Raw genomic sequence first — 16,433 nt, 5'->3', positions numbered from 1 at the left:
CAACACTCAACAGACGTCTGGGCATTGAGGAGACCAGCTTCTCAAGTGTAGACATTGGAATGTTCTCCCATTCTTGTCTAATACAGGCCTCTAAGTGTTCAATCGTCTTGGGTCTTCTTTGTCTGACCTTCCTCTTAATGATGCGCCAAATGTTTTCTATAGGTGAAAGATCTGGACTGTTGGCTGGCCAGGTCAGTACCCGAATCCTTCTCCCACACAGCCATGATGTTGTGATTGATGCAGAATGTGGTCTGGCATTATCTTGTTGAAAAATGCAGGGTCTTCCATGAAAGAGACGACGTTTGGATGGGAGCATATGTTGCTCTAGAACCTGAATATATTTTTCTGCATTGATGGTGCCTTTCCAGATGTGCAAGCTGCCCATGCCACACGCATTCATGCAACCCCATACCATCAGGCTTCTGAACAGAGCGTTGATAGCAACTTGGGTTGTCACTGTCCTCTTTGGTCCCGATGACCTGGCGCCCCAGATTTCCAAAAAGAACCTCAAAACGTGATTCGTCTGACCACAGAACAGTCTTCCATTTTGCCACACTCCATTTTAAATGACTCCTGGCCCAGTGTAAACGTCTTCGCTTGTGGATCTTTGTTAGAAATGGCTTCTTCTTTGCAGAATAGAGTTTCAGCTGGCAACGGCGGATGGCACGGTGGATTGTGTTCACTGACAATGGTTTCTGGAAGTACTCCTGAGCCCATGCTGTGATTTCCTTCACAGTAGCACTCCTGTTTTTGATGCAGTGTCGTTTAAGGGCCCGGAGATCACGGGCATTCAGTATGGTTCTCTGGCCTTGACCTTTATGCACAGAGATTTTTCCAGATTCTCTGAATCTTCTGATGATATTATTCACAGTTGATGATGACAACTGCAAACTCTTTGCAATTTTTCGCTGGGTAACACCTCTCTGATACTGTTCCACTATCTTTTTACGCAACATTGTGGGAGTTGGTGATCCTCTACCCATCTTGGCTTCTGAGGGACACTGCCAATCTGAGAAGCACTTTTTATACCCAATCATATTGCCAATTGACCTGATTAGTGCTGATTGGTCTTCCAGGTGTTTGCTGTATGCTCAAATGACTTTTTCCAGCCTCTAATAGGTTCTTGTCCCAACTTTTTTGGGATTTGTTGACACCATGAAATTTTGAATGAGCATATTTTTCCTTAATATCATACAATTTCTCAGTTTAAACTATTGACCTGTGATTTATGTTGTATTCTGAATAAAATATTAGAAGTTGGCACCTCCACATCATTGCATTCAGTTTTTATTCACAATTTCTAAAGTGTCCCAACTTTTTTGGAATCCGGTTTGTATTTTGTCATTCTTATTACTGGAATTCAGCTTCTCCAGCAGTTCAAACATCCTTTGTCACAAAAATAATGTGCCAATTATTTTCAGTGTTTGACAGGTCTGGACTGGAGGCCGGCCAGTTTTAAAAATTTACAAGCTGCCTCACAAGCTGTGCTGTTGGAGGTGTAGAGTGTATGTTGTCTTTCCAATATAAGCAAGGCCCTTCCCTGCAAAAGATGTCATCTGGATGTCTTATGTTGGTCCAAAAGCAATGTTTTATGTTTAATATTTTTCTCGGGATTACTGGTGTCTTCACAGATTTGCAAGTGACCCATGCCATATGAGCCAATACACTCCTGTGCATTCACAGAAACAGGCTTCTGAACTGTACACTGATCACAAGTTGGATGTTACTTCCTCACATTTAGCTTAGAGGAAACTGGATTATTTCCAAGTAGAACTTAAATTTTTGATCCACACAGGACATTTTTCCAGTTCAATCCTGTCCACCTAGATGAGTTCTGACCCAGAGATGGCAGCAAGTGTTTGAATCTTTAGTATGTGTTCAGCTGTATTTGAACTGTGTTTAACAATAGTGGCCAGACAATCCTTCTCAGAGTAATTAACCCTTCCACATATTTTGAAAAACTCTGCCTTTTTGTGGCCTTTTTCATATGCAATTCTGTTGCCAGTGAACCGAATAACCTGTGAGATACTCAAAGTATTTTATTTTTTCATATTTGTATTTTGCTCAGATCACTACAGAAACCCTAAATCGATTTAATGGCTAGAAGGCATCTTTTTAGCGGTGATATTTGAAAGCAAAAGGGTCCTGAATGAACATTATGACTTTATCAATCTTCAACCCTCACCTGCTCCCTCCATTTCAAAGTCTTCTGGCAGCAGTTTATCCTGCCGGTTGCCGAGTGTAAAGGACAGCAGTGACAGGAGAAGGGCGTCCAGAATGCTGATGATGGCCAGGATGTAGGCCCAGCGCACTGTGCAGTTTCCCAGAGAGTATTTATCTGTCCTTTGGCCACACATCCTCTTCACCTCTGGAGCGTCCCAGCCATCCGGGTAGATCATACAGCCAATCACCATCAACACAGCTACAGTTTGAGGGACACAAAAATAACAGAACCTTACAATAAATACCTCTTGTGCACTCTCTCACTTTAATAAATGATTAATAAAAGAGGTTCTTGGGAGCCCCCAGCACAGGATAAAACATGATGTACCTCTATAAAGAGCAGAGAGAGCTTGAAGCTGTTTGGATGAGCCAATGTGTTTGGATAAAAGTTCTTACATGCTAAGTGCTCTTCATCTAGTAAATGTTCCCCTGGGCTTCTTGCTTTTTGAAGACTGTATGCCATAAAATCTGCAATGGAACTGGCATCTAACAGATTTTTTTTTTTTTTTTTTTAAATTTTTTTTTATCATGGTGAAGTCTCTTGGCTGTGGTATGTTTCTTGAGGAGTTTTCATATCAGTTAACAGCCCAGCAACACCTTATCGTGTTCCATGTAACTAATCCACCTCCAGAGGTGTCAGAGTTTGGGCTGAAACAGGATCTCTTACTTCTATAGTGAAGAACAACACATAGAATACAACCACACAGCATGCTTGAAACCAGAGAGGTGCGAAGGCGGATCATGACAGAATGACTTTATCACTTGCTCCAGACTTGCACCAGAGTTCTAGTGTGTAGGTACCGATGGAACTAAAGGATTTAAGACAAAAAGAAAGAAAGAAAACCTGTCACCAATGTGAAACCCCAACTAAAGCTCTGAATATAACCAGCCTCTACAAACTTCAAATTCACACTTGGGAAGACTTTGGGTTCAGTTGCTGCACACCTAGGCCTGCATTGGAACAACAAACCATTTGTCATGGTTTGGATTTACATGCTTCCCTGCCCCAACACATCTGGTTCAAACTGGAGTTGAATGGCTTGCTAGAAGAAAGTAGTTTTGTGCTCTAAGAAGAAGAGATAAAAAATTATTACAAATGTAACAAAATTCTGCCATGAAAATGAAACATGTTGTATACAGTCTTCTTTATTCAGCAGGGCCACATCACGGTGTTTCATATTGTAGGCTACCTTACTATTTGAATGGAGGGAAATCTAGTTTTGTGTGTCAGCTGATGTTCTAATCAAAATTAGGCAGCATATTTCGCAGAATGTTGATTGGATATAAACCGTACATGAATAAGCGAGGAATGGTCATAAACATCGGAATAAAGAAAAGAAACTTGGAAAATATCACCAGCACTAAAACCAACCTGAAGCCAGCTGCATCCACGCGCAGATCTTATAAACGTTTCCTGCGTTGCAGAAGAAAAACAAACTGAAGCCCACCATGGTGCCCACCACCAGCAGCATGGAGGTCCCAACGAAAAACATGGCTGTTCTGAAGGCAGGGGATGGGATGGAGTTGAAATTCAGGACGCTGCCTTTGCAGGTGAGCTCCGAGGTCAGTGCGTTGCCGATGCAGTAGTGGAAGAGGCCGAAGTAGCCTGCCTGCGGGGTGTTGACGCTGTCCCCGATCCAGAAGGGCTGGATGAAGACCACCATGGTAATGATGGCAAAACAGATGGTGAACACGGCCCACATGACTCCGATGGCTCGTGAGTTTCTCACGTAGTTGGTGTGGTAGATTTCAGCGGCCTCCTGGGCTGAGAGCAGATCCATGTTGGCGACAGAAAGCGGAACAAAGTTTGTGTTGAACTTTTACAGCTTCCAGAGGAGTTGTAGTTAAAAGCTGTCTGTCCTCAGTAGGTTTGTAAATTCCGTTTTTCACTTCATATTCTCCAGGTGTCACACGCGCCACACTACGCACACATAAACACACTCTTCTCTGCTTTTCTTTTTTTTTTTTTTTCCCCAGTGACGGGTCTGAATTCAGCACCCTGGACAGCACCGCATCTCCCTACTTGATGACGTCGCTTTTACGTCACAAATGGACGCCCCCACCTCGACATGTCGTGTTGAATGGACGCTTATCAGTAGTCCTTGTCATTCCTCTACAACTTCTCTATAGTCAGCTCGTGCTTAAATTCTATAAACCCAAACGTATCATATTCAAGACATACCGTTTCTGAGACATTTAGCATCTTTTATAGAAACTTTAGAACCTTTAGAAACTTTAGAAACTTTACTCTAAACCCTGTTGTACATAATGCTGCTCTCATCCACCCTGGTCAACACCAGATAGTAGAAGATTACACTAGAAAAATTTGGACCCAATTGGTGAAAATACCAAAAAAAAAAAAAAAAAAAAAAAAAAAAAAAAAAAGGTTAAAATGTTTTTTAAGATTTTGTTAAATGGCTAAACAAAGATTTCAGAGATTTGGATTTCTCTGCCCACTGGTTCCAAGGTTGGGCTTTGAAGGGTTAAATAGGCTGGACATATTTAACGAGGAACACGTATGTGTACAGTATATAAGGTCTGATGGATTATAGTTGATGTCAGAATGAAAACCAAGCAATGAGGTGGAGAGCAATCTACAAGGAAACATTTTCGGCATCATACCTATATGAATGGATGTGGTTTGAAAATATCAACTCTCTAACTCTGACTGGCCAGACAAACTGAGTTTCAAGGACAAGCTCATTAGTAACAAGTGAATTGTCAGCCTTTTAGTTAATCATAATCCTAACCCATCAGTGCTGTGCTGCTTTTTTTTTTTTTTTTTTTTTACTAAAGGGCAAATGTCCAAAAGGCCATACAGTAAGACAGGGTGACATTGTGGGGGTGCCACATTAAGGGCTTGATTTAGGATGAATGGAAAGACAAATATAGTAAAATGTAAAACAATATCACTCTGGCGAAAATAGACTCAGGCTGAGAGTATACTCCATGATATTCCATAAACCTGTTTGTCTCTTTGTGTTTTTGAGAAATGGGTTTATTTTGTGAGAAAACAGACAAAATGTTCTAAATTGTGGTGTCTTAGATGTAAAGATCTCAGATGACTGATGAAACTCCAAAGCATTGTGTTTTAATAGTGCCTGAATTTTTTTTAATTTATTTTTTTTTTTATAAAATCCTAATTATTTTCTTGTTCCTAAAGAACTTGATTTAGTATTTATGAGAAGTAGTTATATTAGTGGGCATAATGCACATGTACTTCATTTACAAATCAAATGCATTGACAATGCCCCTATTTCTGACAGATTTTTATTGACAGCCTTAAATGTGTTTGACTTAATTTTACATTTTGGTGTTTATTTACGTATCTGTTTGTATGTATATATAAAGGCACATATGTGTGTATACTTTTATTTTTGCATTTTTAATTTTTTAAAATTTATTTATTTTTTATAATGTACTGTGAATACTTTCTTGTATTGTGTAAAAACCCAACTAAGGATGGGCATTGAACATTAGCCTTGGCTAAAATGTTGCAGTATGTGCAGTATATATCGTTCATGGAGCATACTTGACCCTATCGAATGAATAAATAAATAAATAAATAAATAAAAATAGACAAAGCAAAGTAAGTTAATTTGTATGCCACATTTTATGTACAACAATTTAAAGTGCTTTACATAAAATATCACAGATGGTGCAAAGAAAGCAAGTAAATAAGCATTTATTTTCATTCAGCCATTTTATGCATTGATTTTGTGAGGTAAAACAGGTGTAAATCACCTTTTACAACCATGTTCTGAAAAGGTTCAAAGTGCTTTTTTTTTTTTTAAAATAAATGTTATTTTGTGCTTTATAAATTCACAAATGGGGCTCCCTCCTTAAATCTATTGCTAATGCACAATAAAGTGAAAATAAAGATTTGCCTATATCATATTTAATATTGCTCCAACTGAGTCATCTAATTGAAGTACTGCTTATCTTAAAACTGCTGACAGTGATGTGAGAATAATAAAGAGTTTATTTGGACTAATAATAAAAAAAAGCCTAACCATGTGGGTAGATTGTGACTTTTGATTGTTGCTGAAGGTATTTATAGTTAAGCTACTTTACAGGGTACTGAACTGTAGAGAAACCTGGTGAAGCTCAGAAAAGGAACAGATGTTGCTAAACTAACAGTAAACACATGGGCAGCATCCAAGTCACACAACAGAATTTTGCCATTCAAGGCCAATTCATCTGTAACGTGTGATGCCAGAGGAGACATCTTTTAAACACTGGTGGATCCAGCTCTTTGTGGATGTTGTGCTGTCTGCCACTTCCTGCTATTGAAAAGACTGCTCTTTTTATATTCATTGGCCTCTGTGGATTGTTAATCTAACTCTCTTTTGCAGCAGCTTCATTGTAATTTATTGTTACTGGTGCCATATTTGCTTTAGGATGGCAGGTTTGGCAGGAGACTGACAGGAACAGCTGGGCAGAGGCATCCCACCATCTGCGGGCCTCATCCTCCAGTCAGAGTTGGTAACAAGGAGCTTTGGGACTTCATGTAAAGATATACAGAATTCAGAGATCCCTGATGGCTCCCTGCAGCTCAGGAGCTTCAAGTGGGATGGGGTGGGGGGCTGTTGGAGGGCACACGACTGCTTTTGCATGTCTTGCTACCGAGGTGCAATATCTGATAAGTCTGACAGCTGGACAGAGAAGATTTGTGAAGATGAAAAAAAGACTGGAAATGGATTACATCAAAGCAAACAGATGCAGATATATGTTGCACTTGATTTTGCCAACTTCCCACTTTCCTAAACGCATAAGAGCCCAATGAGACATATATTATACATACAGTTTCTGAGACATTTGAACACAATCTGATTCTTGTCTTGTGCCACTTAATGGATACTAAAAAGCCGATGATTAAACTGTAAGAATTTTGACATATACCATGGTAATAAACTATAAATATCCCTTAAAAATTGTTACCTTTTTCCTTTTGTTAAAGGGGCTTATAAAGACCTCATGTTCTAAAACTTGAACTTTTTGAACTTTAAGGATTAAGTATTGATAGTCCTAAATAGTCCACAGTGCCATTATTCATTGCGGACACGTCTGAGAAAATGCACAGCTCCTTATTCTGTTAGAGACTCAGGTAAGGAGCACCTTTGGATTTGACCACTACTCTTTAAGAGCACTCAATGAATCCTTCCATGAGTTTCATTCTACTTGATGTTCTGAGGAAAAGATGAGCATCCCACTCACCTTGTTGAGATGACAATCCTCAAACCAATACTTTACCTAATATTGCAGGAGCTACAAAGCCCAAGTGGACCTTACAAACCAATGTCTGTTGTAACCACAGCTATTTGTGTGAATGGCTTCCCTTCATTTGAAGAGATTTTGTGTAACATATTTTTTTCTAAAATAACTGTTGTGTTTTTTATTTATCTTAAAATGAGCCAGTTAAATCTACTTGGCATGGGTTCACAAAAAGGTGGCTGCCATATTTGTGCCACCATTTTCCCTATAGTGTCTCTGAACAGACAAACCGTTTTTATTTTTATTTATTTTTTCTTTTTTAAATTTAATAGAGGCTAGAACACCAATTGGGATAAGTAACATTTTCAAAACACACACAGAAGACTGTACATAAGTACACCACTGCAAAGTAGCTGCCATTAGTGCCTGTCACTACTGCACCTGAGGGCACTACATTTTGGCCACTGTTCATTTAAAGCTGTACTTTGCATTTGAAGTAGTTTTTATAACCATTTTATAGTCAAAAATTCTCACACACTGTACCTTAAATAAAAAGAACAAAAACATTTGAAAAAAACAGGCAATAAATCAGCTATGATCAGTATGTTAATGTTACCAAGTGGAGACCAATGGTTGCCAATATGTTAAAGGAGATTTTTCAGAGTAACAGAATGATAATTATCACTGCATTTCACACTTCCACCGGATTTGTACCATTAGATGCTTTAACCGCATGGTAAGGATTTCAAATCGACGGCTCTCCTGTTGTGGTTCAATCCCACTGCTCTCATACTATACTGTCATTTTTACAAACAAAAAGAAGAAATGATGATAAAAAATACCACATATACTCAGCACAGAACAGCTGTCACAAAACAGATTGCAGACTTGCTAGGAAGAGTACAAGGCGATGACTTAAAATATGAACAGCGGTATCTGTTTTTTTTTTTTTTTTTTTCGTTATAATAATAAAAACGTGGAAATAAATCACTGGCTCATCATTTTACTCTTTAGACAATATGGATACAAGATATTTATTGTGCTCATGACCTAGTTATAACCAAACATATTAACCAAACATAACTGCAGAAACCATAAAAGGATGTCTGAGAATTTCCACAGGGCCAAAAAAAAAAAATAAAAAAAAATAAAAAAAATCTGCAGATTGTCATTCCTGCAGGAATTAATGTGTATGACTGGAATCAGTCACAAGCCATTAAACCTCCCTGGGTCCCTTGTAAATGGGCGAGCTCTACTTCCTTTGCTTCATCATATTTCTCTCCATAATCCAATATGAGGTGTGTGTGAGCTGCTATAAAATGGCCTGTGGCACTTCTAATAACTTTGCCAGCTTTATTACGTTTATGGCCAACTTTCATCAAATGAGCAACATGCCTATTCTTTGATGTGATTAGAGTGTGCTGCTGAGACAGGACACAGAGTATATCATCTTGTTTTCTAAAAATGCAACAAATTTCATGCTGTTATTAGGTTCTTCACGTTGTTGAGTTTTACCCCCAGTATGGTGTGTGCCTGTGCTGTGAAAACCAGCTATTCCCATATTCCAGCAGCTCTACATACGGCTGCTAATTAAATGTGAAGGTTATGCATCAGCATATCAGCAATTATATCAAGTCAGGCACAGATTTCTATGGAAATGTGCTTGATGAGGAGAATAATAAGATTTGGTTAGTCCTCTATTTGGTATTCGATTTAACAAACCTCCACAATTAGTATGCCGGAGTGTTATAACTGGAGCAATCTGTTTCGGAGGGTATTTTTATATTCTTCTATTTTTTTCACTTCAGCCTAACTAGGGTTATGCATATCAAAATAGCCCCCTAAACTCCACCTTGTGTTGTATCACTAACCTCGACTCTGTTTCATTGCAACTTTGTCTAATTGCAACAACCGTGCATGGTGATAGTGAGTCATGTCAGTCCAGTGCAGGTGCTGTAACAGTTGCAGACAAAAGACAAGAAATGAGCGTCCATACTTTTGCACTACTCTCTATAAGGAGCAGCAGTTTGTGCTCATGATCCCCCCTCCCTTGCTCATGTTGTCTCCCCTTTATTATGGCAGCCTTGCAGATGCTTGTCCAGCCAACTCTGCAGCCAATTTTCTCTCTTTCCATCTCTGTTAGAAGCAACATGATTTGGCAGCAGAAGGCAGATGCTGATCCAAACCCCAGTTAGATGCATCTTGTTATTTCAGACAGAGAAAAGAGCAAAGGAGACACTGCTGTCATCAGGATACCTGAGGCAGCTTCCATGGTTACAGCTCCTGGAATGTATGTTTGGCATCCCCGTAATGAGAAACTGCTGTGGTGCAAGGTGTGTGTGTTTGTGTGTGCGTGTGTGGTGGTGGTGGTGGGGGAACGCAGAGAATGCCTCAAAATGATTTTCTGATGAAATTACCTTTTATGATCTCAGATTGTCCAAAAGGTGGCAGTATACCATTTGGCTGTTCTGAGTCAGCTCCCATCTTTGAATGTATGCATGCAAAGACGGTGGAATTAAGCATGTATTCCTCCACACTCTAGCTTAAACAAACAACCAGATGAAGAACACACTGTTCTCACACATTTGCATTATTTTTACTCTGACTAACTCACGAATAACAACAGATCTATTTAAAAATCAACTTGAGAGTATTTTTTATTGCCGGGTATTCCTGTGTTATCTTTTGATGTTGCAACAGATCTCAAGTGTATTTTCCAAGTTCTTAGTGGTATGATGGTCTTTGAAGAGCTCTGACTTTAGAGTTAATGTATAACATATCCAATCTCCAATCATTTTAATTTCCAAAAACCTACTTTAAAGTGATTCCCTTGTTGCCTATCTCTTTGTCCGACTCTCTCATTGAGATCTGGGAATATTACATTTATTCCTTGAACCTCATGCAGATGTCCATATTTGTTTCCATGGTTTAAGCCCAGTCCTTAAACTGGATATCAAGTGTGAGATGGGGTCATCACAGAACCCTATAACCTGAATCCCTGTGAAAACCCTGCTACTCCCTCTGCCTCTCCCAGACTGGCTGTTATTGGTACAACAACACGTCTGAGTTTGCATATGCACACTCACACGCTGCACGAGATATCAGGTGGTGGTGTTGTTATGCAAGGGCATGCATAACAAGAAAGCATTTTTATCTCAGGAATAAAAGTCATTGCTTTCTTTCCTCTCTTCTATCTTCTGGCTGACTTTGTCAGGCCAGGCCTCTGAGCTTTGTGTGTGTGTGTGTGTGTGTGTGTGGAGGGGTGTTGTCACTTGTTTATCACATGCCCTTAGATGATTGATGAAAACACATGATCTGCTGTTCCCTTTTGAAATGTCACCATCAATATGTTTGTCAATACCTTGAATGGAAGACAAGTACTCATTAAGTTTATAGTATTTTGTGTGTGAGTGAGTGTGTGTGTGCCACAAGGAATCATTGTCTTTCAGCGGTATGGCTGAGAAAGTCTGACTTCAGTTTTGCTTCCACGAGTGATGCTCCAGTTTCATAACCTCGTGGCAGAAGTAATATGAGGATGGATCCACCATTTTAGCACCAAAAGATAGTGGGGTGGTTCTTTAGCTGTGGGAAAAATTCTTTCATTTAATTGGATTGGGAGAATTTTTACTCAAGACTCAGCCGACTCTTCATGTCACTATTTATTTTATTTTGCATGTTAATCCCACAGATCACAACGATGTATCAATTTCACAACTTGTTTTCTGTTTCTTCTGATCATCCCACTGGAAACGAAAAGTGTGCAGATTTTGCTATCACAGGGCTGCTCTGTTATTATAAGTTATTAAGTGCAATCAATGCTAGACATTATAACAGGAGCCGAGGGAATAATCTTAGTTTTTTGGTTCCAGAGAGTCATAAATAAAAGAATAAAAGAATAAAACTCAAGCCAGCAGGGGAGTACTTGATTGCGCTATCATGACTGGAAATGGGTGGTGGGGGTTGTATTCAATTCTGGCTCTGTAAAGCAGACAAAAAGTCTTGTTTGGTTCTACTTTTTGATTGTGTTGGCAAGAATAACTTTGGCCTGTTTGATAAGTAAAGCTTTCTCCATCATTACCTATGGAGTGTGTTTATTTTTACTGTACAGCCATCTCTGTAAGACCCAGTTTGAATTGTTAACATTTTGTGATTATGAGGACATTTGAAGGATTAAGAGATTGAACTAGGATTGGTGTAATAAAGGTTAAAAGGTTGGGCTCAGGTATTTAATTGTGATAAGTAAAGTTGGAGTAAGCGACAGTAAAATGTCATACTGATACATGTCAGGTAAAGAGGAACCAAGCAGCTAAAGGGAGAGAATGGGGAGTCTGCATGTTCTCATCGTTTATGTGTGTGTTCGCTTCTGGGTACTCTGGTGTCATTCCACCCAGAAGACATGCATGTTAGGATATTTGCTATGGTTAATGAATAACTTATCACATGTAAGTCGCTTTGGATAAAAGCGTCTGCCAAATAACTGGCGACTGTAGCTTCTTGGCAGAAACTGGTGACTGTGGGTGACAGGACAGACTAGTTACTGGCTTTGTCAAACAAACAAACACAAAATAAGGAAACCAGGCCTGAGTGCGTTACCACATTTGGCGACACAGCAATCTGGCACTGCAGGAGGAAGCACAGACTTATAAAAACAGCTACTGGTCATTAAGGGAAATAAGCTCAGGTGTGGGGGTCTTGCCTCCTCAGCAAGCTTGACAATTACATCACCATCCATGCTGCCACATGTAATTGTGTTGTTTACCTGTGATGTCTCACCACATGACAATGCACACATTTATAACGTTTGATCTGATAAAGTGGAGGTATGGAAGGTGTTGCTATACTGCTGACTTTCATGCAAGTGACCATAAGATCATCATCCCATCCATTACGACATGGTCCATTGTTTTATTTTTCTGCTTCAGCATGAATAGTTATGATTGGGTTAGAAGATGAAAGCTAGTAGTCAGGAGTCAGTTAATATTGTTAGGATTAGATGTTGCAACATTTATGATAGAAAAATAAACAGATAGGGATGAAGTGTTTTAATATTTATGCATGGCTTTCAAAATCACCACATGGAAGCAGCAGCTTCCGTATACGCTGCTTTTTAAGCTTTCTTTTCCTTTACCACATCCACCTCTTTTTCCAGGATGGATTTGCTTGTTGCTTTTTCTTCTAAAATCCAGAATATTCTGTTTGATTTTGTTTGTGTTCAAGATGAGGTGAACGTTTCCGTACCAGCTCACAAATTGACTCTCCAATTCCTTGTGCTCAGCTTTTTATCAATCACTGATACGTCCCACAACTGCAGTCATCAGAGTTTTCTGCAGATGACAGGAATTTATCTCTACTGGAAGTGTGAGGTGTGGGGAGAAATGGTAATGGCACAGTTCTGTAGTGCTTCTGTGCTGTTGACTACCTTTTCTAACAAAATTTTTCAGTTTAACAAACTGTTTTTTAGGTAGTCATATATCCAGGTGATTTTATTTCATGAAACTTTTCTTATAACAGTGAAGGCTGAATTGTGTTAAAGGCACTTGAGAAATCAAAAGCCATAATCTTTACAACGCTGCCCGATTTGTTCAGGGGAGAGTGGGCTCACTGATGGTGTCTCTAACCCCAAACCCATGATATTAAGCAAACTGTAATGGGTTCTGAAAGGTGTTCACTTATTGAGGTGAGCCAATAACAGTCTCTCATGAACTTACATAATATGAGTTGTAAGGAAAACCGGTCACTGAGAGAAGATGGATGAGATGCAAGCAAGTAGAGACTGCTTCAAAGGGTTTTTTTGGCTGGCTTCCACATGAACTCTGGTATAGGTTCATTTGAAACGTAAACACAGGACAGTTTATACCATACAAATGTTTAGGAACTGAATTGTAATTTTAAGGCTCCTTTCTTTCTCTAAAAAACTATGTTGCTCATTTATACATAGGCTGGAATCAACATGTCCCTGCAGCATATCTTCATTTGTGCAACAATACAGCAACTCTTTTTGGCTATTTTCCTTCTGGTATATTTCAAAATGTCTTTGTGACATTTCTGCTGGTAATAAAACAGTAGACAGCTCCCTGATATCCAAAAAGCATACGTATTACTTATATATACAGCATTACTATTAAAAATGTTACTGGCTGTAAAAAAAAAAAAAAAAAAAAAAACTGGGTCAAAGCAGCTGTCTAGTCCAGGCATGATCTCATCTATTTGTCTGTCTTTCATGAGAAATTTGTTAGTTTAAAGCAAAAATGACAGCATGGGTGTTAAAGCAAACTAAATGAATGTTTTGGTGCAGATAAGGAAAGAAAACTACCTGTACATGGGTGAACACACTCTATGTCTTCTGTATTATGTAATATAAAATTAAAAAATGTTTATTTCTTATGATATAAAAATACAAGGACAGACTCTCAGTTTGTGCTTTTCATATTAAACTGAGCAAACCTGTTGGCAGCAGGTCTGTATCTAACTTTCAGACCAGGGAGAGGATGACAGTCCTCACCAACAAACACCATGGTTATCATTATGTTCAAAACATTTGGCTGATGTTACAGGAAATGTTTTATTGCCCTACAGCTGCGTGTTCCTCTATGTCTTGTAGCAATTCAATGTGGAACATTAACAAGCCACTAAGGAATAAACTGAATATAAATGCACACTGGTGTAGAATGTATTTTGTTTATACTTTCAGTGTGAATGCACACATTTTAGTGCCAACAGAACTTGGTTGGCACTAAAATGTAGTGTGAAACTTGGCATAAAAGCATCTGTGCCTTGCTCTGTCTTCTTCACACATTTTCAGCAAGGTTGCTCAGGCGAATACCATCAAACAAATATAATTTGCATCAAAAGCTGATGAAACAGTAAGCGATGATGATGCCAGCTCACGTAAACCAGTACAACTGTAACAAGCTTCAAAAATGCTTTTGCAAATACAGTCTTCATTCCCACCTCGACTTGGTGTTGCAATGTTTTCTTCCTACATCTGGTCTCTACTAGATTTGATGTATAGTTCATATTAGCTTACTGAGTGCGTTTCTGACAGTTATGGTAGCACAAGCAGTGTGGAGCCCAGATAAACTACATCTTTAGCAATTTAGTAACCAAGTGCTCCTTTTTTTCCCCCCAAAATAGATCGGAGCAGTGCTCCGTGTCACAAAGTGGGGGTTTTGGCTTGGTATTGGACATGATGTTAGAAATTGAGTGGCACACTCTTACTCATGCATTTAGACCTCAGGGTGTTCATGAAAGAAATGTTCAGTTGTTGACCTCGTATCCTTTACCTCTAGGGGTGGTCATGAGTGTTTTTTAAAGTGTGAAGGGCAAACTGTAAACAATGTGATAGTGTAGAGAAGTATTTATACCGAGTAATGAGTCCTTTCACTTCATCTGCTCTTGACTGGCTTGATTGTGGAGTATTATGCAGGCAAGAGAGCTGTCATTTCTATGGAAATGGAAAGCGGCAGCCGTTGGTGTTAAGGAATAGCTCAAAGGGGTTAAAGACTGCTGGTGTTAACGATGCCACAGCAGGCCTGTTCTGCTACCCGCAATTGCCACTGATGAGTTGTTTTTTTTTTTTTTTTTTCTCAGCCAGCGATGACGTCCTCGGGCTTCTGTGAGCATGTGGATGGCCATCAACTTTGAAAATCATGCTGGTCGTGTAATGAGGAAATCCATGATGGCAAAATCATGTTTTGGGCACTTTTTGGCTGTGCTGGCTCTACCAGAGGGCACGTGCACAGAGATGGTTAGGGCTTGTTGGGGGTGTTACAGCTGGCGAACAAGATTTCCTCATTATCTGGATGTGAGAGCCACAAGGGTGGACTTACACAAAGAGGTGTGTAGTCACATTAATCATGCTGTCACACAGTTCAAACCATTGCATGATGATGCACTGCATAAGACAATAAGTAGTTGTTGAGGTATTCAGGCACATACCACAGGACTAACACTGTTTTTCTTCTTTGCTGGCCGATTTCTCTTGATATTATTCATGGACGTGTGCTGTAATGTAGTTCTCCGACTCATCGGTGCTCTGGTGCACCTGCATTAGCTCTCTGTGTGGGAGGAATCCTGCTATTTCTCCTCAGTGAGCCATTGCTGCTGCACAATGTCTGCTCTGAGCCTCACCATGCCGCTGTTCACATATTACCGTCTCTGTATTTGTGCACAGGGGATAAATCCAATGATTTGCATGGATATAGCTCTGAGAAAACACTGTGATGAAATCCCTCCTACCCAAAATGGAAATTCAGGCTACAAGAGAAAAGTATGCGTTCCTCCTGGCACTGCAGGGGCAGGAGGTTACAAGGTGCAGTATTTAAGAACAGTCCTACAGCTTGTTCAGCCAGAAGATGAGGGGACATTAAGCACACAAGTCTCCATTATGCAGTTCACGCCACTGAGGAAGAGAGGAGATTTTTATTAGATATCTACATCATTCTGACTTCATTAAAGATGAGCAGCAGACTCTGAGTTTCTCTCAACACAAACTAAAATGCTTCAGTTAGCATTCTGAGGCAGACTGATTAGTGGGTGTGTGCTACTACTGCACGAGGAAAGTGAAATTGAAAATTTAGACAATGCTCTGTGCACTGGATTTCAGCAGATGAACAGATGATACATTTCTCTCAGGCTCCCTGCCTCTATTAATTTTCTTTTATTGATTGACACAGGACAGCGTGGCGTTTATGGTTCATGCAAGCAGGCGTCGATAACGAAGAAATTTCTTGCCATTCGGCATCTGAAAATTAATAACAGCTCAGTGGAAGCTGACAACTAGTGGCAAGTGTGTGTGGGTTATACTACCTCTGTCTTTGTGGGAACCTGCCTGAGACAGAGATTATTTTTGCACACTATTTCTAGGGCATGTTGTTGGAGGGCTTGTTTGGTGTTAGATTTAGCCAAGTGACACAGAGGGGGTGTTTCCGCAAGTACAGTACCACGGCCATGTGTGTGGTATTGTATGTCCATGTCGGTAAGAATCAATCAGTTTG

At 39.6% G+C, this 16,433-nt stretch overlaps 1 protein-coding gene across 1 annotated transcript; it reads right to left on the bottom strand.

The window, feature by feature from the left end:
• Positions 1 to 2,174: 2,174 nt before the first annotated feature.
• On the bottom strand, positions 2,175 to 4,004 carry lhfpl5b (LHFPL tetraspan subfamily member 5b; the record flags this gene model as incomplete). Its single annotated transcript, XM_079238875.1, has 2 exons — positions 2,175 to 2,422; positions 3,596 to 4,004. 2 exons carry the CDS (start codon positions 4,002 to 4,004, stop codon positions 2,175 to 2,177), a joined length of 657 nt encoding a protein of 218 aa, XP_079095001.1.
• Positions 4,005 to 16,433: the final 12,429 nt, after the last annotated feature.

The sequence above is a fragment of the Telmatherina bonti genome (genome assembly GCF_933228915.1).
Source record: "Telmatherina bonti genome assembly, chromosome: 4".
NCBI classification, from domain to species: domain Eukaryota; kingdom Metazoa; phylum Chordata; class Actinopteri; order Atheriniformes; family Telmatherinidae; genus Telmatherina; species Telmatherina bonti.
This window is presented reverse-complemented; position numbering and strand designations above follow the sequence as displayed.